Below are 22557 nucleotides of genomic sequence, written 5' to 3'. Positions count from 1 at the left end.
TTATTATGTCATAAAATATTGAAAGAAATGTTGTATTTATTTCTGGCTATGCTCTATATTCTCGAATGCTTCGATTAGAAAAAGTAAAGGGTTGAAATACAGAATTCTAATTTCTACAAAAACAACAACAATAGCAGCATCAGCAGCAGCAGCAGTGGCGGCAAATAACCTTTCCTAACAGACCGAGCGAAATTAAAAACACTCTATCTCTTCCGGCATGTACGTACGGTAATTTCTGCTTCGCTTATTAATGTTAAGGGATAATTAAACATGTACCTTCGCTCTTTGTATACTCCAGTATGGACGATGATCTCGTCTATTCACTGCTTGCATGGTAACTTTGTGCTCCTATCAATTAGTCCTTACAATGAATATATTACTTTGATTATCCCGATTGAGAGATTAAATATTTTTATTTTACAAAGTCGTTTCAGATGATGTGTAAAAATTTGGAAGCTCTGTATACCGTGAATATGAATTTGAGAAAATTAAAGAAATTGATCAGCAAGGATAATCAAAGTATTTCAAGGGAAGATCCATGGAAAAATTATTGATCGAAATTTTTCTCTGCTTTCGCCAATTTCAAAAACAACAGGTATTCTTCCGTGCCGGAGTCCTGGGTCAGATGGAAGAGCTTCGTGATGAACGATTGAGCAAGATCGTATCATGGATGCAAGCTTACATCAGAGGTTACTTGACCAGGAAGGACTACAAGAGATTGCAGGAGCAACGTTTGGCCCTGGTAGTCGTACAGAGGAACTTGAGGAAGTACTTGCAACTTCGTACTTGGCCATGGTGGAAACTCTGGCAGAAGGTCAAACCTCTCCTCAACGTCACTCGTATCGAGGACGAGCTTGCCGTGAGTATTTCAAATGATCTTTTCTCTATACGTATTTCAGATTGTTTCACATACTCGTACACGTTGAATGCTGTGGATGGTCGTCAGAGACCAATACTGAATTAAGGGGAGGTTTAAGGGGGGCTGCACCCCCTGACCCCAGATACCTTAATCCAGTCCTGTCGATGACCCTTATTATTATATTAATAATAGTAGTGTTATTATATATTTTTTATATAATAGTACTATTATACATTAGTATAATACATTAATAATAATAATAATTAAGTAAAGTAGTAAATGAGAAGTTTAAAATATGAAATTTAAGAATTATTCTAATTTTTAATAATTAGAGTTTTAATAACAAATGCCTATTCTCATTGCGGCAGTCAACGTGTTACAATCTCACGTTTGCATTACGGTATTTATCCTTTGCTGCATTACTGCAGAAAACCAACGTTCACCTCGTACTCGAGTATGCAAATAATCGTTTTGGATCGTGACGGTACTAGTCTTAACCGGTTGATTAAATACACTACACGGCGAACTCAGATATCGCGATAATTTACGAGAGGCAAAACACGAACCCCCGATTTCACCGTAAAATTTGTTTCTCCGTACCTCGTACGCTCTACCTCGAGATCTCTTTGTTTCCATTTCTGACACCCCGTTTATTTTCCCAGACTTGCCAACTTCTATTACGTTCCCTCTTTTCTCCTCTCACCTCGTTTCTTCTCTTCGACTTGCAAAAGGCAAAAATTTCGCTATTTAAAAATAGCTCCTCGATAATTGCTAATAATAGAGTTTACTCACGTGAAAGTATCTCTGCTTTCGTTTCAATCATTTTCTTCGAACCTTTTCTTTAATTTCTTATTAGATAGTGTTTTTAAATTAATTTTAATTTAATTTTTAATAAGTATTCCAGTATTGGTATGTATGCATAATAATTGTACTTCAAGAAACCGTGATCCACTGTTTAGTGTAATTGATAATAATTATCAATTTTATATTACAAATATTAATTATAAATACACAAACAGTTAGTTTATTCAGCTTCAAATTATCGTAGCTCCCACGTGTTCTTATTGGTTATATTTTTATATTATCAAATCGTGTCAGACTGTTGATCTTTCGAAATCAACAGCCTAATATTATTTTTCTATAGCGATCTAATTACCTTGACTTCTTTTCAATAGAAACAAGTAACGAATGAAAGAAGCTATCCGATATTTTTATTTTTAAACATCATATCAGTGAATAATTCTGGAATACAACCTACACATTATGATGCTCGAAATTCTTTGACTGACACCTACAATCGTGTTCTATTAATTGTAGCTATGAAAACACGTTGTGCAAACGTAGCTCTAGAGTTTCAAAACAACAAGCGTTCCAAGTCAAGGTGGGAACAAAATGAATCAAAAGTCTCGAAATGCCAGCTAAAATTCTGAAATTAAGAACCCTTATACCCCTACGAATTGATTAGACTCCCGTATAAATAGAACTAGCAACGTCGTACGAGTAGAACATATTATAAGTATTATGGAACATTGGTATCCCATAAATCAGTCAATTGGATGCTTGAATTTAATTTAGCACCCGTACAATTTAATTTATGCAATCGGTGATACATTCTTATAAAATTGCACGGATTCCAGGCTTTTCGGCGTTTTATAAATAGATCTCTAGTTCGTACCTTTTAAACGTGATTCATCTACATATTCCACTTATTCCACCCTTTATCTCTATTTCCTATTTTATTAATCGTATTATGAAAATATTACATGCTCGCTGCAATAACACACGTCAGATAAAAAAAATTCCAAAGTCTTGATTAGATCGCGATCTTCGTGTCAGCGATTATTCATGCTATCTAATTTGATCATCGAGATGAAAAGATTTTTCTTTGGTATATTTAGCACAGTTTTATTTTGGGAAACTATTTTTAGGAACGAGTACCGTGGGTATTAGATTTTATTAGAATTTTTCTTTTTGTTATTAATAATTTGCTTTGATTATTTAATATCATTAATAATATTAATGATACTTTGGTATTATAATTCCAATACGGACTTTTGATTATAATTTTAACTCTTTATTATTATTAATCAATCGGTAAACGAAGAAAATATTTGAAATTAAATAATTTACTGGAATAATTGTTTAGCTTTATATTCTATACGACGTTATTAAATTCTATGATGCCTCGTTTATTGCAGCGAATCGTTAGAAAAGAAAAGTAGTAAGAAACTTATGATTCGATTTAATTCTAATGTACAGTATCAGGCATAGCAGGCTCTACTGGGGAATATGATGATATAAGGAAAATATTTGGAGATTTGAACATTTTTTAAAATCAATATTTCACGAATTTTCAATTTTTTAATCAGTATTAGGTAAAATAAAGCATAGTCCGAGGTAACACTCGAGTATTATAAGAAGTATACTACCATGCTGGACACTATACTTCCAATATTAGGTATATTAATATTAATATAATAATATAATGGACTGTCGACCATTGCAAAAGAGACGAAAAGACATATCGACAAAACGTTAGAAAATGAAAATTTTTCAATAGTCTACACTTTACCGAAAAGTATAGTTTCATCTAGCAGCATCCATAGCGATCAGAGCAATGACTGGTTGGACGTAGGATCGGTACACGTCTATGGACGACTTTTCCACGGAGTGAACGAAAATAAAGTGGGCCGCGATCGCGTGCAATCGAAAATAGTATCCGTAGTATAAATGATATGTATTACCACGGTATAAATCTATCCGCGTCGACGCAGTGAAGTATAACCCGGGGCGAGGGGAACCGGGTGCCGCCTCTTCTCGCCGATCTCGCCCCGGTTCTTCCCAATTACGGGTGTTCGAGGTGTTCCCTATGGCGGTACCCGCTGGAATCCGAACAGAGCCTTAGTCAGTTCTCTGGAGCGTCGCGTCGGTTGGCGTCGCGTCGGGTCGCGTCGGTCATACGGAAGCCCCTGGAACCACTTCTAATTTCGTCTTTCCCTCTCTACCCGACCGTTCGATTACGCGTTCACCCTACAGCTCTTTCTGGTTGCACGCGGGTATATACAGGTCCCTCCCTCGTCATCGGGATCGGTTATAAATATTTTTCTACGATGAGTATCACTGGAGAGGGGGTACTCGGGCTGATTCCCTCGCGAAGAGGGACTTTGGGTAGAAAAGTTGAGCCTCTGGTAAACCGGAGACCAGTTGGACTCGCGACCTCGCGTCGACCCCTTCAAACCTACCCCCCCCTTTTTTTATCATCGAATCACGACGCATGCATCGATAGTTTTTCGTTTTTTTAAATATTGTTTTTTAATCTCTCTTAACACGAACACAATCGAACACGAACCGATCGAAATCTGCTTGTTCGGCATCGACGAACGTTTCGAGATACTCTGGGTGATCCTTAAACGATTATCGCGTTCGACGAGTACGCCTTGCCGGCGATCAGTGGATTCGTAACGAAAGAATGGGTGACACGTTGGTCGAAGACGCGAATCCCGTGAACGGGCAAAAGATGAACGGTGACGTGGAATCCCAATTGCAGGCGCTCGAGGAGAAAGCGAGAAAAGCCCAGGAAGCGTTCGAGAAGGAAGAAAAGCTACGCAAGGAGCTCGAAGAGCAGAACTCGAAACTTCTGTCCGAAAGAAACGCGTTGCAAAAGACATTGGATGGAGAGAAAGGTTCCCTTTCGGAGTACATGGAGAAGTCGTTGAAATTGGCCGCACAAAAGGCTGACATCGAGTCACAACTTCAGGTAAGTTTTCTTCTCATTTTTAATTATTTCCTAAATTTTTATTTCAACTTCTCTTAATTGCTACGAGACTTTTGCAACTGTCTACAGTGTTAGACAGGAAGTTGAAAATATTTCAAATTAAAACTCGCTTCTTTCTTTTATTTTGCAAAATATCGTAATTTAATTACGAAAAGAGATGTGTAATTTGGAAATAGATTTGGAAATGGTAAAATTGGTTTCTGAAAGTTCGTAGACCAGAAAGTAGTTCAATTGGCACGGACCGTCGATAACGAAACCTATCGCTCGATGATGAATGCACGTCCTCCAAAAATCGAATCGTGAATCAGCCAGCCGATAATTATACTCAGACAAATGTCTGGGTGTCGAAACAAAAGGGAATGGGGTTATTGATGTCTCCTTAAGACGGTTGCTGCATTCTCTAGAAAGAATTAGAAATTGAAACGATAGGATTCGTGGTAAAACGAAGAAACGATTCTTTAAATATCTATGAAAACAATAACAAACCGAAGAAATGCGGGAATTTATTTACAATCTAAAAAGATCAATAGCCACGGCTATGATTATTTTTCGCATGCCTTCCTAAAAATAAATTTCGAGATTCTCAATGATCAAAGATCTTTCATTTCGTTTGGTAGAAGTATAAGAAACGTTCAAGCTTAAAATTTTTCATTTATTTCGTTTTTCTTCCATCTTTGATCTTTGATCTTTCATCTTTCATCTTTTCTTGAAAAGTTTTTCATCTTGTGTAGTGGAATTATTAGGAACGTTTAAGCTTAAAATTTTTCATTCATTTCTTTTTTCTTCTATCTTTGATCTTTTTTTGAAAGAGAAAAATGCCAGGAAATTGTAGTACTTCTCCTCGAAGAATCTGGAAGAAACGTTGAACCAGTGCGGTTCTCTTGGTAAAATTCCAAAATTTGAAATTCGAGCTGCAACAGTCGGGCCGATCATAATTTAAACGAAGCTGGCTCGAATTACCGAGAATGATGCACCTGACAAGAGTTGATACATGGTCGTTTCGCAAGCACCAGCCCTAAGTAGCAGAGGCGCGTCATTAGTCAGACGCGTCTGACTTCACCGCTCATCGCGCGCTATTTTTCTTCCACGACGAATCATCCGGTATCATTTCGGTCGTTTCTAGATTCCTTCTAAAATTACAAACTCTTCCCACCGGTCTTCCATAAACGATCGAAGAATCTGCTCGTGTTTTATCACTTTTTTCTTTCCTCCGCCCCGATTCTATTTTCTCTTTACGTTTTCTTTCTCTCCCTCGGAGGACTTCAACACTTATTCGATATTCTTACTTTTTCTACATACACCATGACATTTCTATCGTTAGGTAGTTGATCACGTTGGAATTTAAACTTAAAAATACTTATTTTTTCTATATTATTTATATATTGATGTTTGAACAACCGACTCAATTAATCTAAAGTTAAATGTATAATTTTTAATTGACATTAAGTTTTATATAATGGAAGAATAATTTTCAGAAGGACAGTATAGAATTGAGGAAATGAGAGTAATATGAAATACAAAATTACATTAAAATTGGGGCTCTCTACATGGTCCGCCGTCAGAGGGTTAAAATATGCCGCACTGGTTTTTCGACCGTTTTCACTAATAAGCAACCTAACGTTTAATTTTCAAAGAATTCTTTACTAAATCAATGAAATGACTGAAATGAACGTTCACGATAGAAGGTTCGGTAAGAAGAGATGAATCGCGTAACGCGAAAAGCAAAAGAATTTCATGGAGAAACAGAACCGTTCCAGAATACCAGGCTATTTTTACCCCATGCCTTTTAAACGACCGGCCGACTTCTTCGTGTTTTCTGTCAACTCCAGTTGCGTTTTTAAATTCAATTTAGTACCCTCCAGAATATCTCGGCGTCGACAGGAAATAACTTGAATCGCGCGACTCCAACGACCGTTCCCGACGACAGACTTACGAGCTTCGAAAAATGAAGGGTCCGCCGAAATCGTCTTCTGAAAAGTTCTATGATATAAAAATGGACTACGCGCTTTCTTTTCTCGGTAGTTTCTTATGAGAATATTACCACGTTAAAAACTTTTCAAGCTTTCAATTGTTTTCGACAAAATCATTGTCATCCCTTATTAGATTTTTAAACTTTTACTTTGTAACATCCGTGTAATATTAATCAATATATCATCGGACAAAAATTATTATTCTTTCTGATAGAATTTTCTAACGTTCTCGACGAATAACTTGAATTTTAATAAAATAGATTAAAGTGCCTAAAACGGTAGTATGTCCTATTAAATGCTGGCCAGGCTGATTTTATCAGGCGAACCATATAAATTCGGCCAAGATGTTCACGATTACGGCAACTACGTTCGAAATTAAGTGACTCCATATTCGGGCAGCGAGTACTAAAAGAAGGAAGGAAAGAAAAGAAGAAGAAGAAGAAGAAGAAGAAGAAGAAAAGAAGTGTTTAAATCAGCTGAAGTCGCTCCCCTCGTGGGTAGAGAGCGGCGAATACTTTGCCCCTACCCTTAACACGGCCAAATTTAGCTACCGTCCATCCGAGATTCCAGGTTATTAAAAGTAGGCGTGGTTAGGTGCTGGAATAGCCGAGAAAACGAAGGAGGTAACAGGTGTATGATGTATTTATACGTTGGTACACTTACGCCCGCGTCATCGCCGTTACCCTTTGATCGTGCCTCTTCGTGGGATTTCCTTTTCTCGCCTCGCTTTCAGACTCAGTTTCTCTTTCGTCTCATTTCTTTGAGACTTGAATGGGACACTAGTATGAATCGGAGTTAGAGAATCAATGGCTTTCTACGAGAATAATTATTTTCTTAAAGGACTTTGACATTTTTTCAAATACCACATACCTACCTGTTTGTTAATCAAGTTATACTATTATTACATCAATGCTTTCTTTAAATTAAAATTATTTTTCAACAACATTGCACATTAGTATGTTACTTGGACCTTCGGATGCATCGAGCTTTAACCCCTTCGTCTATGATTTGTTCGATATTTGCGTCGGTCAAAGCTCATTATTTCAATTTTATGACAAATGAAAAATGAAATACAATGCAGACGTAGCATTCAACGATCCTTGGCTGAGCAAATTAAAATTAGAATTCAACTGAAAATTCAACCATACTGAAAGGACCAGCCGAATTTGACACGTTTGAACTGTAAGTTGCGTAACGTGTGTGACACGATGTTGTAGAGCAAGAGGCTAATTGAAGATGAAAGCAAATTTTAATTACAAGCCCTTATAAAGTGTACAGTAGATATACTTGAAATATTTCAATTCGAAATATTGAAGAATCGATTGCTTCTGGCAAATTAAATATCAAATCTAATAAGAATTTAACGAGCTTTCATTTTAGTATCTTGTTTGATAATTTAATTTTTACAAGTCTCGTATTACAAGAGGGAAGCTGAATTATTCCATAGAGTAACAAGAGCATCTTACAATTTTATTCGTATTATAGGATCTGAACGACAGATTCAAAGAAGAGGAAGACGCGAGGAACAACCTGTTCCAAAACAAGAAGAAACTCGAGCAAGAGGTAGCCGGCCTGAAGAAAGACATCGAGGATCTCGAGCTGAACCTGCAAAAGTCTGAGCAAGACAAGGCGACCAAGGATCACCAAATCCGCAATTTGAACGACGAAATTGCTCATCAAGACGAACTGATCAACAAATTGAACAAAGAGAAGAAGAACCAAGGTGAAGTTAACCAGAAGACTGCCGAAGAATTGCAGGCTGCCGAGGATAAGGTGAACCACTTGAACAAGGTGAAGGTGAAACTCGAGCACACCCTCGATGAACTCGAAGACTCCCTCGAACGTGAAAAGAAATCACGGTTAGTGTCTTCAGAAGGAAACTATCGCCGGTTAAAATTAATTCCGATATTAATTTTAATACTTGTTTGTACAGTGCCGACGTGGAGAAGGCTAAGAGGAAAGTGGAGGGTGATTTGAAACTGACCCAGGAAGCCGTTGCGGACCTCGAAAGGAACAAGAAGGAACTCGAACAGACGATCCAACGCAAGGACAAGGAACTCTCGTCCCTCACTGCCAAACTCGAAGACGAACAATCGCTGGTGGGCAAATTGCAGAAACAGATCAAGGAATTGCAAGCTCGTATCGAGGAACTGGAAGAGGAGGTAAGTTGCGATAAATAAATGACAAAATAGTAAGAAAGGAGAGATATTTAAATCGTCGTGTATAATTTATAAAAGATCGAAGCCGAACGCGGTTCTCGCGTGAAAGCTGAGAAACAGCGAAGCGACCTTGCGAGAGAACTCGAAGAACTCGGCGAACGTCTCGAAGAAGCCGGTGGCGCGACCTCTGCCCAAATCGAACTCAACAAGAAGAGAGAAGCCGAACTCAGCAAGCTACGCAGGGACCTCGAAGAGGCTAACATCCAACACGAAGCCACCCTTGCGAGCTTGCGCAAGAAGCACAACGATGCTGTCGCCGAAATGGGCGAACAAATCGACACCCTTAATAAACTCAAGGCTAGGTAAGTGAACGTTTATTCCTGATAAATACAAATGCGAAAGGAAATCTTTTAATTTTAGAAGATGCCTTCAGACCAAAGAATCAAACTATGCGAATCATAACTGGCACGGTTTAATTCTTTAACTTTTAAGCTAAGAGACTTTCCAAGTCTAGGTATCTTTGAATCGGGAATTTAACGTAATGCTTCTAATAGGGCTGAAAAAGGCCGTCACGACATCCACGCTGAGCTGAACAGTTCTCGCGCCGCGACGGATCAAGTTTCTAGGGAAAAGGTACATTGGAATCCCGGAGAATGTCAAGACCTATGTTGTTCCCGTTTCTTTTTGAAAATTATTGGTCGTACGTCCGGTTTACAAATTCCTTTGTCCAAAGTCGGCACGAATTACTCTTTTTAATTGTCTTGACAATGTTTTTTATGTTACGTCGTGTTTGTTCGACGAGTTTTCAGAAGATCCGAGAGAAAAACCTTCCCTGTAACATATCGTGTTCTTATTTTCAGGATCCCCTCGTTAAAAAATGCAAACGTAACTTTTAAATGGTAGCTAAAATGTTGATCCTCCTATTATCCCACTTGTACTAATTGTCCACTTTGAATCTGTTTCCATGAAAACTAGGGTTGAAAAGGATAAGGTTCAGTATTTCAGCGAACTGAACGACATGCGCGCATCCGTAGATCACCTGAGCAACGAGAAGGTAAGAGATCCTTGTACGAAGAATCATCGAGATCCAGCATACTAACGCAATTAACAGCTTCGTCGGGTGGCAGCTGAACGAGAGACAAGGAAACAGACCTTTCAGTGTCTTCCGAATGTTTGTACACCTGACTTGCGTCGTTGGAAAGTGTGTCCAGTTTGCAAAGCTTGCTCCTCGTTTGTATTTTGTTACTAGAAACAACTTAGTTTCGTTTCTGGATGATGGTATATTTAAGCTCTACGCTCTCAAGTTCTAAGCTTTCAAGCACTAAGTTCCCAAGTTCCGAACTCCGAAGTTATACATATGCTTACAAGTTCTAAGCTTCTAATCTCTAAGATTCCAACTTCTAAGCTTCCAAACTTTAAGATCCCATGCACTAAGCTCTGAAATTCTAAGCTTCTAAGCTCTCTAAGCCCCCAAGTTATAAGCTCAGAACTCAATACCTTAAGCTTCCAAATTCTTAGCTCTAGAACTCGCTTAAATCTTTCTCCAGAAACGAATTCAAGTTAGAAAAACACAGGGAAACAGCTGGTCTAACGCTTTGAAATTGTTGTTGAAACAAATAAAAATAGGCTGCCCAAGAGAAGATCGTGAAGCAACTGCAACACCAGCTGAACGAGACCCAGGGCAAACTCGAAGAGGTGAACCGTACATTGAACGACTTCGACGCCGCCAAGAAGAAGCTGTCGATCGAGAACAGCGATCTCCTGCGCCAATTGGAGGAAGCCGAATCCCAAGTCAGCCAGCTATCCAAGATCAAGATCTCGCTGACGACACAGTTGGAGGACACGAAACGAATGGCCGACGAGGAATCGAGGGAACGAGCTACGCTCCTTGGAAAATTCCGCAACCTGGAACACGATCTGGACAACATTCGGGAACAAGTCGAGGAGGAAGCGGAAGGGAAGGCGGATCTCCAGAGGCAGTTGAGCAAGGCGAACGCGGAAGCACAATTATGGCGCACGAAATACGAATCCGAAGGTGTTGCCAGAGCGGAGGAACTGGAAGAGGCCAAGAGAAAGCTACAGGCTCGGCTGGCGGAAGCGGAAGAAACGATCGAATCGCTCAACCAGAAGGTGATCGCTCTGGAAAAAACGAAACAGAGGCTATCTACGGAAGTGGAGGATCTCCAGATCGAAGTGGATCGTGCTACGGCGATCGCGAACGCGGCGGAAAAGAAACAGAAGGCCTTCGACAAAATCATCGGCGAATGGAAGCTCAAGGTGGATGATCTTGCTGCTGAATTGGACGCCAGCCAGAAGGAATGCCGCAACTACAGCACGGAACTCTTCCGACTCAGAGGTAATATACCCTTTCTTGAATTTTCTTGAAAACATCACTTATTGCTCAAGATAACGTACTATATACCATTGTACGTTAAACGTAAATATCATTAACGTTTATTTGTTATTTTAATCAGGTGCCTACGAGGAAGGCCAGGAACAACTGGAAGCAGTACGTCGCGAGAACAAGAATCTCGCCGACGAGGTGAAAGATCTGTTGGACCAGATCGGCGAAGGTGGACGCAACATTCACGAGATCGAGAAGGCCAGGAAGCGATTGGAGGCTGAAAAGGATGAACTCCAAGCTGCCCTCGAGGAGGCTGAAGCTGCTCTAGAGCAAGAAGAGAACAAAGTGCTTCGCAGCCAGCTCGAACTCAGCCAAGTCAGACAAGAGATCGACCGACGAATCCAGGAGAAGGAAGAGGAATTCGAAAACACCAGAAAGAACCATCAACGTGCTCTCGACTCCATGCAGGCATCGCTCGAGGCCGAAGCTAAGGTCAGTTGAAAATTGCTTCTTAAAGAAATTACAATTAGACGAGTGAAGGATTCTAACTACGAGTTTAACCGAATGTTACAGGGCAAAGCTGAAGCTCTGCGTATGAAGAAGAAGCTCGAGGCTGACATCAACGAGCTCGAGATCGCTTTGGACCACGCGAACAAGGCGAACGCTGAAGCCCAGAAGAACATCAAGAGATACCAACAACAACTGAAGGACGTACAAACCGCGCTCGAGGAGGAACAGCGAGCACGCGACGAGGCGAGGGAACTGCTCGGAATCTCCGAACGCAGAGCGAACGCTCTTCAGAATGAACTGGAAGAGAGCCGTACTCTTCTCGAACAAGCGGACCGCGGACGTCGCCAGGCTGAACAAGAGTTGGCCGATTGCCACGAACAGCTCAACGAGCTCAGCGCTCAGAACGCTTCCATCTCCGCTGCCAAGAGGAAACTCGAAGCTGAACTCCAGACACTTCACGTGAGTATTCCTACCTTCTTCTTCTTCGACCGTTTCAGATTACAAATAAATGATATATTTTCAATATCGTTGAATCTTTCCAGTCTGATCTGGACGAACTGTTGAACGAAGCCAAGAATTCTGAAGAGAAGGCGAAGAAAGCGATGGTCGATGCCGCTAGATTAGCCGACGAACTCCGAGCTGAACAAGATCACGCTCAGACCCAAGAGAAACTGCGCAAGGCTCTCGAGACTCAAATCAAGGAGCTCCAGGTACGTCTAGACGAGGCTGAGGCCAACGCTCTGAAGGGTGGCAAGAAGGCTATCCAGAAATTGGAACAACGCGTCCGTGAATTGGAGAACGAACTCGATGGAGAACAGAGGAGACACGCTGACGCACAGAAGAACCTCCGCAAATCCGAACGCCGCATCAAGGAACTTAGCTTCCAGGTATAAGATCCTCTTCAAATTTCCTTCTTATCGATTGCTTCCAGTTCAGATTCTATTTTAAACGTAAACAAAAATTGCTCGTTTAGGCGGACGAAGACCGCAAGAACCACGAACGCATGCAGGACCTCGTTGACAAGCTCCAACAGAAGATCAAGACGTACAAGAGGCAGATCGAGGAGGCCGAAGAGATCGCTGCTTTGAATCTCGCCAAATTCCGCAAAGCTCAACAAGAACTTGAGGAAGCAGAAGAAAGGGCAGATCTCGCTGAACAGGCAATCACCAAGTTCCGTACCAAGGGACGCGGAGGAAGTGCCGCGCGTGGATTGAGCCCAGCGGTAAGCATCCGATAAATCGATACACTGATTCATCTATTACAGGTTCGAGATCGAATCTCTGCTCCGGTACAATTTTTTTTTTTTCTTATTTCTTTTTCGTACTTTCTTCTTGTAACATCATGAAAATCTTTCGATAAAAATTCGTAGAAACGCTGTATGTAATAGGGATCCAAGCGACATACGGTCAGCTAATATTCCTTGGGTATTGGCTCGAGTATCACCAAAGATTTTAAAATACATTAGAATTGAAAAAAGACTGAAATTTATAATAATATTTATGAAAAATGGACAACGATTATTTCCAAGTTTTTCAAAATTTCATATACTTCTCTGATAAAAAGAAATATAACGAAAGAAGGCGTAGGTGTTGGAAAAGTTATCTCTCCTTCGAGCCTACGAAATTAAGGTCACACCTTATTTTAAAGCCCTTGGAGTGAAAAGTGAAAAGAGTACAGGGGATGTCGAATCGAACGATGAAATCCCGCAGAAAGCATTCTGGCATTAAAGTACTATTTCTAATTCTGAATCTGTATGTCCCTGTATAGCCCCAACAGAAGGCCCGTAAGGCGCCCTCCGCAATGGAGTAAACAGCACCGCGCCGGTCCATGTAAGTTTCAGCACGTGTTCAGAAGCACGTGTGTGTGTTGTCAAAAAAGAGAGAACAATAGTCACAATAATCGCAACAGAACAATTTCACGCAAACAGAATTGTTCCATTGTACAGTGTGTTCGAAGGAAGCGTTCAGAAATGATCTTTATCGTGAACCTTTCATTTCCGACACTCTGTATATCACAACCCCTATTCCACCGATCGCCAGTGTCTCATTTTTTGTACCCGTGTGAACAGCTGATAACACATCTTGGGTGCATACTTCACACGAGTATGAGCTTGGACCTCGTCATTAATTAACGTTGTGACCTATCACCTATCCCAATTACGTACTCGTTAGTTCACGATAGTTCAACAGATCACCGTAGATCCCTCTGTATAGAAGTTAGATCGATGATTGCTTGGTTAGCGATTAGAGATATGCGTAACATAGATACCTGTACTCGTGCATACTGTATCTCTTTTTCTATATGTATTTTTAACTCAAACAATTGTAAGTACAATTATTGGGTATAATTGTCATTCGCTCATTATAATTCGTCAAACCTTCACGTACACACCAAGGAAAACTGAAGAAATCTGTTAAAACTTTGTTAGAGAGGTATCAAGACCCTCGGTTCCTATTTTTTGTTTTCTTTTTTCCAATTTCAACGCCAATATCATCTGCGATGGATGTGCAAACGGAGTACAAAGAACACAGAGAACGTGTCTCTCGATTCCCATAAATGTCTTTGTTTAATTGTCAAGCGGATCCTTCGTAAGGATGGGATTAAGAATCGTTCCATATGAGCTGGTAGTTTTATAAATCAAAAAGAACTTGATCCCATCGCTAACAAATATGTTTTTTCCTCGTTCTAAAGAAAAAAAAAAAAAAAAAAAAAAGAAACAGTTGAATCCTCGTCGAGGGTTAGATATTCCTTCTATTATTTCATAATAATGCAAGGTCATTGTATGCTCGCAAGAGCGATCTATACACAGGTCATACGATTCTTAAGCTTTCGAACAACTCGAGCTATGATTAATTTTTAAGGGATGAAATTAATAACGGTTTTGTTCGTTTTTTCAGCCACATCGACCTGCGTTCAGACCCCAATTGGATGGTTCCGCATTCCCGCCACGCTTCGACCTGCAGCCCGATGGTGAACTGTAAAAATCTCTGACTACCACCGTAACCCGTTTAGACACTTGATCGTTACAGCTTGACAAACGAAAGAATCGTTCGCAACACCGGCGGCAACTTTCATCGTGTCATCTCACCGAATAGCTCATCCCTTCATCTTCGTATCTACACGCATACACCTACACATGTCTATACATACACAACACAGAGAGACGTATAACACATCATCGCTTCGTTCGAGCGATCAAAGTATTCAAACAGACCTTCAACGTTTACGTCAACCAACGACACGAGAATGTCCGTGCTTGGTCACCCTGCCAGTTTCCAAATAAAAATGAAATTAACGAAAATATGATAATGGAAAGAATTTTGAAAATTTCACTCTTATTCTTTAATCTCAAGCGTTGTGTAACATTCGTCAAATTTATGGGGATAGGGATATTTAATAATGAGTAATTAATAATTAACGATATTCACCACTCGCGCTGACGGTCGAGGAAAGAGAGAGTGATAGATAGAATGATAGTGGGAGAGCAAGAGAGAAATCGAGAGAAAGGAAAGATGCGAGCGGTCGAAATGGGCGAGCCAGCAAAGAAATTTTCAAAGGTTCTATTAATTGAACACGTGGCAGATAGGAATATATGTGCATACTGGCATACGCGCGTATCAAGCGGACGAATCGATAATAATACGAGAAAAATATTAAAAATAAATAAAAAAAAAAAGCACAAAAACAAGAAAAAAAAAATGAAACGATAATACATGTTGTGAAAGAAATACAGAACGATAATAATAGGAGAAGGAGATTACACGTAATAGAGAGGACGAGACATTTTCAAAAATAGTAGTCGTGGATTTGAACGGCGTCGCGCATTATTATGTATGTCATCCAAATGATAATCCTACCCTATAAACTTAATTGTAATTTATAAAGTAATATGTATTTATTAAAATAAATAAGCAATAAATAAAATTAAGAACTGAACGTGGTGTTTGTTATTTACTGTCTGTGTGTAATTCCTACTGTAAAAACCCGAAGTGTATTTATTGCAACCTTACTTAAATGAAAGTTTACTTACTTTGAAACGGAGAAGACTGTCACACAGCCAAAGCAGTCGCTCCGACTGCTATGATACTACTGAGCTTTCGAGCGGTGTGATAACAATAAGATGGCGGCGCTTGGTTCAGATTCGGAAGTGCTGATTGGCGGGAAAGACGAGGAAGAGACTGGAAGGCGCTATTCAAAGATCAAATTCGATCAAATTCTTCTTTTATTGAATTTTCATAATATTTCATTAAGAATAAACTGTTAAATATAACATAATACATATTTCATATTCCTTTTTAACAGCTGCATTTTTTTCTGAACCCGTCAGTCTTATTTTTATTTCACACAACTCAAAACAAGTAAGGAAATTACAGAAAACTACATCTACACCTAAATCATCTTCAATACTTGCATCGATCGTTGCTTTAAACGTAATTGCTGCTTCGTTCTATTTATTTATATATTTATCTGTAATTCTTTTTAATTTCTTTACGCGACAACTGCTGAAATTGTCCTTTAACCAGCTCCCACTGGCTAAACTTATCTGTGCTGATTCCAAATTCCTTACAAGTTTCTTCGAACGCTTTTACACATAAAGGTAAATAACAATGATCGACAGTTGGTAATAGATGGTGCAGACCGTGTAAACCGAAATTGGTCAACACCAAAAAATTGGAATCGTCGATCACCTTACGTTCTCTCACCGCGTCCAATTCCAACAAACCCCAATCAAGATCGTCCCTAAAAATATCATTCGTTTGTTATACTTAATTTGCATTATTAGTTGTCACTATACAAACAACCATATATCTTGTATAACATTATACAGGGTGTTCGACAACAGGTGGGAAAAATTTTAAGGAATGATTCTAGGAATCAAAATAAGACAAAAATCAAGAATAACGAAATAGCGTTTACGGCTTTGTTTTCGAGCGCCTGAAACCTGCAATCCGCCCAGCACCGACGACTGAACGTCTGGTCAGCAGGGGAAGGTACAGTCATAACCAAGAATCGAAGCCGAATGCTGCAGTACCGAGAAACAGAATAGCACGAGGTAAATTTCTACTATTCAACGATTCTTGGTTATGACTGTACCTTCCCCTGCTGACCTGACGTGCAGTCGTCGGTGCTGGGCGGATTGCAGGTTTCAGGCGCTTTTTACTCGAAGTTTTAAACGTTAATTACAGGAAAACAAAACCGCAAACGCTATTTCGTTATTCTTGATTTTCCTCTTATTTTAATCCCTAGAATCACCCCTTAAAATTTTTCCCACCTGTTGTCGAACATCCTGTATAAAATATTGAAGGCTTTGAAAATTTATATTTTCATCTAATGCTTACATTGAAAGAGCCGTAAATTTCTTATTCGACGATATTACGAATATTTGAATATCTACGAACCTGTATACATCACCATCGTGGAAAATATCGGGATGATGATGCGCCGCATTAAAACCAATCATAGAGAATATAAAACTGCTGGTCATAATGATTAAAAACCAGAATTTCAAAGCTGTTAAATAGTTTGGGGCAAAGAATACCATCGTTAGTGGAAGGAAGAAAGGTACAGCGTCCCGGAATTCGAATTTCCTATATTGAAAGAATACCGAGTAATATCTGAAACAAATATAATCCCATTAGTACTGATAAAGATAGAGAATTATTGGATCAGCTTGCATTCATCCTATGACTTCCTCTTTTCTGTCTGTTAACGGAGAGGCCTAGGGTCACAAAATTAGTCTCAAATTACTCGTGAGAGATCGAAAATCTATCGATAACCGGAAGTCACATGACACAATAATTTTTTTTATTTAACCGAATCGATACAGCAAATGTAAAGCAAAGTTGTAGAGGACGTCAAGAAAATGCTGGAACACTTTCGTTGGCCGAAAAATTCCAAGTCTTGATCTACTTACAACGATTTTTTCAAGCTCAACCTTTGTAAGATATATCTTACAGAATTGTGTATGTACATTACGTACAACGTGAGTCACATATAATGTTATAGAAAATGTTAATAAAATTAATTTTAAGATAAAATACGTCTGTTTTAATTCTCCTTGAACGCCTCTGCGTATTCGCTCCTTCAATATTCCCTTTGCCATAAATCGTTAACTATTAGGAATATAAAAAATTGTTGGAGTAAATGTTATCCGGTTTGATAAAAGCTATTTAAATAAAAAAAAATTAGTATAGCACCCTGTTTAAAAAAGACGACGTAAATCTATTCTGACTCCATGGTAGCTATTTTAGAAAAATTTTGTATACACTACATAATCAGGCTCTTCGTACCATTTAATTAAAAACAAGAATTAGCTCGACAGCTGCTATAGTTTTCGAGATAATAGTTTGTAACACTTTATCTGACTCACCCTGTATATTAAACAATGCATTTATGAGTAGCTAGTTTAAAAAATAATGTTAAATAATATTGTAAATTAAAAAGATGATTGAAAACCTTTTCACTGCTTGCTCGATAAACGTAAAAGCCCAGAATATAGGGCTTATAAGTTGACTCAGGAAACTGTTAAGCATGGTTTTCCTTTTGTCTGGTAGCCACTGAAGGAAAGGTTCAGCCGTATAAACTTCAAAATCCCAAAGGGTATTTGGATAAGTGTGATGGCTCATCACGTGCGTTACCCGCCAGTCCTTTGAGGACATTGTACTCAGATCAAGATAGTACATTCGGAAATTATCTCTCATGTGAACGTAATTGTGAGCTGCTATTGTGGTCCACGCGTGGAAAATCGCTGAAAGGTAAATATTAAAACGTTTCAATTCTCAGTGGAAAACATAGAAAAATAGTGTGTAAAATAAGAAATGGGACGATCGTATGTAATTATAAAATGTAAAAATAAAATTATGTTTGACTAACCAGCGAAAACGATGATCAAATATGATTGCTTGGAAACTGCTGCGAGACTGAGAGTGATAGCTGTCATAGCGAGAAGATCAGCAATGAGGTTTGTCTTCTTCGATGGCCGATGAAAATCGACGTTTTTCAACGCTTCCACCGCGCGTTTCTTAAAAGTGCAGAAAAATCCATTCGGTTCGAACGTTAATGGCACCGATCGTGGTGTAACTGCCTCCTTCACGAAATACTTAGGGAGGATATTACTAGCCTTGTCCGTCAAATGATGCGACTGCGGATAGAAATATCTTTAAAATAACTTTTCAAAGTATTAAAGTTTTAATTCTCTAAATGATCTACTGATAAATAAATGATCCATAGTAAATGTGGTAGGATTACTTCGAAAATCTCTGTAATATCAGTGCCTTTGGTGAGGCGGATCCATTCTTCTCCTCCTGGATGAATTCTGGCAAAACCTTCCAAATCGTACAAACTGTTTCTGACTCTCCAGAGGTCTTCCGCGCCGTCTACTTGTCTTCTTCCTTTGAGGAAAGTATATGCAGTTTTCAGTCGGTCATTTCTCCCAGGAAGTGGTCCGAGTCCTGGTATCGAACTTTCCACTTTTTCCATAGTATAATTTTACTGAAAAAATATTCTCATGAAAATTAATGAAATCCTCGATCATAATTTGTCTCTTTTTGAATAACTATTACATAAAAATTATAATGAAAAAAAAAAAAAAAAAAAAACGGGAAACCAGAATTTGAACCGAGGACCTTTAGATTACGAGTCATGTGTTTAACCACGGAGCAGATCCGTGACTTGCAATTCGATGGTACTCGGTTCAAATCGTTGGTTCCCAAAAAAATTTTTTTTTTTTATGATAATTTTTATGTAATAGTTATTCAACAAGAGACAAATTATCATTAAAAAAAAAAAAAATGTTCTCTAGATTGCGAGTTGTATGTGTGAGTCTGTCATACTTCTCAATGTAAGTAATAACTAACTTTAATTATTAATATTTTTTAAACAATTAGTCATCTGCCCACAAAACGGAGTATAGGCGTGTTCAGCTCGACGAGCTCTACAAGCTGGCAAAGTTTCATTAATAAGTGAGTGTAACGCTTGGGTAGTTCCCCTTGTTAGAACATTAGAAACAATCGTATTATTAACGTAGTGCTTCAGTTTGATATTCTACTTTTTGACATAGTTATTTCAAATGATTCAGAACTACCTTTATGTTTTCGTTTCTCAATTGTTTGAGTAAAATAAAGTAGTAATATTAGAGCCTTTTCACATTACCCGGTTTTCGTCGACTGGTTGAAAATGAATGTATATATTTATATATGTATATACATGAATGAATAAATATACCAGCCGGAAATTGGCAAACGCTGAAAAACAATTCCACGAAAATTGGATGGCGAAAACATGAAAATATGAAAAGACTCTTAGTTAGACACCGGTGAACGCGTTAGATTCCATCACAGAGCGCTACAAATGTATTTCTTCCTATTTCTGTCACACTAACTATGAAACTTTGAACAAGAATATTCAACACGTTCAAGTGAAAGCTATCTAATCGCCAATCGCACAGAAATAAAAAAAAGAGAGAAGAAGCTAAATTTATTTTATTCTAATGTGTAATAGAGGTACGTCATACCAAGAACAAGAGCGAAGAGAACAAGCGTTTAAATCTTTCCTCCAGATACTGGAACCATTAAAAATGTGATTCGTGTTTACTTTCCTTTAATCTATCTGCGCATATTATAGAAGGAAAATATTTATTGTAACTGTATTAACGCGATCCGATCCCTGAACGAAACCGATTAGTTCAGCACTGGTCAAGTTCGGTGTTTATCGAATTTAGTCTTTAAACAAACTGACTTCAATAAAAGACGCGTGGAACAGTATTTTCTCGCTCTTATGTTCTCACACATACATATATATGTGGACGTATATATGTAGAACAAGCACCAACCAATGAATCAGAATCTGAGGGTAGTAGCTTGCACTTCGACCCCAAAAAAGATGGCGAATTCCAACTGACGATAACATGCTAACGCAGTCGCATAGGGACACGCGAATACACTCGTTTAAACAGATACAAATATGTAAATATTACAATGTTTATCAAAATTTCCTCTCGTTTTTGCTCGAGCGAAAACGTGATAAGAATAAAAAATACTTATCTGCATGACCTAACACAATCTTCCGAGGGGAACTACCAAAGTGTTACGCTCACTTATTAATGAAACTTTGCCACCTTGTACAGCTCGTCGAGCTGAACACGCCTATACCCTATTTTGCGGGCAGACGGCTAATTGTTAAAATAAAACGCGTGTAAATTTCGAATGCGGTAAGCATGGTAATGTACGTACTGGATAGAAAACATAACTTAAATGCTATAAAAACTGCAGCATATGTAACTAATTATTAATAAATGCAATGATTTATTATAGCACAGCTATAATAGTTATTAAAAAAGAGACAAATCATTTTAAAAAAAAGAAATGAAATGTTGGGATTTGAACCTTAGACCTTGAGATTGCGAGTCACTGGTAAGTAATAAAAAGTAAATCTACATATTCCGTGTAAGCACGTGTAAAATATGAAAATCAGGGGTCGAAGTACACGGTGATGATAGTTAAAGGATAAGGTGTTCGACAACAGGTGGGCAAACTTTTAAGGGGTGATTCTAGGGATCAAAATAAGACGAACATCAAGAATAACGAAATTCGGGTTCGATTCTTGGTTATGACTGTACCGACCCCTGCTGATCTGACATTCAGTCGCCAGTGCTGGGCGAATTGCAGGTTTCAGGCGCTTTTTACTCGAATTTTTAAACGTTAATTACTGGAAAACAAAGCCGCAAACGCTATTTCGTTATTCTTGATTTTCGTCTTATTTTGATCCCTAGAATCACCCCTTAAAATTTTGCCCACCTGTTGTCGAACACCCTGTATAATTATCCTTTGACTATCACCGTGTACTCCGACCCCTGATTTTAATATTTTACACGTGCTTACACGGAATATGTAGATTTACTTTTTATTACTTACCAGTGTTTTTGTTAACTTTGTATATAGTAATTACAAATTTATAATTCTATGTAATACCAACAATCAACGTCGGATTAAAGTGAGGTCTAAGGGCTCTGAGGGGTAGGTTTAAGAGATATAAAGGGAAGATTTCACTTTGCAACAGCCCCCCTTATAAGTCTTCCATTTACTATGTCAAAGAATACCGAATGAAATTCTTTCATTATTGCCCTTTTTCTTTACTAGTAAATATAATTTAAAATAAATTTCAATTTTTGAACCAAGTTTATCAGTCAAGGGGGCCGTTGAATATGTGATAGTCTCAGGACCCCAGAAATATACAGACAGAATTCGGAGCAGATGAAAATTTAAAAATAAAAAAGTATTTACATACAGTTGATATTTCGCAAACTTCAAATCCAATCTTTTGTAACACAATCAATGATGCAAGTAAACAACACTCGTTAATATTAGTAAGAATTTCTGAAACATTTCCGTGATAAAGAATGTAACAAAAAGTACAAAAGTAATTTTATGTTTTATATTTCATAAATTGATAACCTTGATATAGCTATTGCCTCGATTTATCACCAATTAATTTGAGCGATAATCATTAAAAATGTAATTTATTATGTACACGTATTTTTCTGTGACCCGTACCTAATTACTTAACGCTTTTTTAAATTCTTCACCTAAAAAATCCTTATTTATTGAAAAAGAATTATAATAATTATTAATATGTACCTTTAATAAATGCATATGTATATCTTTAGACCTTCACTCTATCTACATTCTCAGTTCTATTTATTTAAAATTTGATCGAATTCTTATTTAAAATTACTCTTCTCAACAAGCAAGAAAATAATCAGAAACGATGGAGCAGTTTTTACTGGTTCTTTAAATGAGAATCACTTCTTCGTTGCTTTCATATAGCAGTTATCAAACATCTTGCATAATCTAAGGGAAAAATAATTCTTTCGTTTACACACATTCATTTTCAGTGGAATATTACAGTCACGTTATCTACTTACATTTATAATCACTAAGGAA

The 22557-nt window shown here is 38.3% G+C and overlaps 2 protein-coding genes across 46 annotated transcripts in view; one reads left to right on the top strand and one right to left on the bottom strand.

The window, feature by feature from the left end:
- Positions 1–15321, top strand: part of Mhc (myosin heavy chain) — a 37762-nt gene extending 22441 nt beyond the window's left edge. For 23 of the 42 annotated variants that reach the window (XM_034315517.2, XM_034315498.2, XM_034315513.2 and 20 more), the window contains exons 15-26: positions 596–859; positions 4407–4616; positions 8090–8463; positions 8538–8766; positions 8842–9125; positions 9739–9817; positions 10390–11119; positions 11238–11599; positions 11681–12076; positions 12160–12504; positions 12591–12839; positions 14515–15321. In XM_034315517.2, the coding sequence (XP_034171408.1) occupies positions 596–859; positions 4407–4616; positions 8090–8463; positions 8538–8766; positions 8842–9125; positions 9739–9817; positions 10390–11119; positions 11238–11599; positions 11681–12076; positions 12160–12504; positions 12591–12839; positions 14515–14598 (3606 nt within the window). In that variant the 3' untranslated portion in view covers positions 14599–15321. Of the gene's footprint in view, positions 1–590; positions 860–4406; positions 4617–8089; positions 8464–8537; positions 8767–8841; positions 9126–9317; positions 9397–9738; positions 9818–10389; positions 11120–11237; positions 11600–11680; positions 12077–12159; positions 12505–12590; positions 12840–13384; positions 13447–14514 lie in introns of all 42 variants that reach the window. The other 19 variants (XM_034315518.2, XM_034315499.2, XM_034315500.2 and 16 more) reach the window with 4 other exon arrangements.
- The window catches only part of Cyt-b5-r (Cytochrome b5-related), a 49436-nt gene extending 29077 nt beyond the window's left edge, over positions 1–20359 (bottom strand). For 2 of the 4 annotated variants that reach the window (XR_013063533.1, XR_013063534.1), the window contains exons 1-6: positions 20130–20359; positions 18866–19108; positions 18491–18758; positions 18074–18365; positions 17017–17232; positions 15648–16357 (exon numbers count right to left, since the gene is read on the bottom strand). Coding sequence is in view for 2 of the 4 variants with exons in the window: in XM_076692614.1 (XP_076548729.1) it covers positions 16081–16357; positions 17017–17232; positions 18074–18365; positions 18491–18758; positions 18866–19096 (1284 nt within the window). In the remaining 2 variants the exon portion in view is untranslated. Of the gene's footprint in view, positions 1–15184; positions 16358–17016; positions 17233–18073; positions 18366–18490; positions 18759–18865; positions 19109–19700; positions 19725–20129 lie in introns of those variants that run through there. The other 2 variants (XM_076692614.1, XM_076692616.1) reach the window with 2 other exon arrangements.
- Between the last annotated feature and the right edge of the window lie 2198 nt (positions 20360–22557).

Source organism: Osmia lignaria, chromosome 15 (assembly GCF_051020975.1).
Source record: "Osmia lignaria lignaria isolate PbOS001 chromosome 15, iyOsmLign1, whole genome shotgun sequence".
Classification (NCBI taxonomy): Eukaryota; Metazoa; Arthropoda; class Insecta; order Hymenoptera; family Megachilidae; genus Osmia; species Osmia lignaria.
The sequence above is the reverse complement of the archived record's forward strand: the minus strand, read 5'-3'. Positions and strand labels throughout refer to the sequence as shown.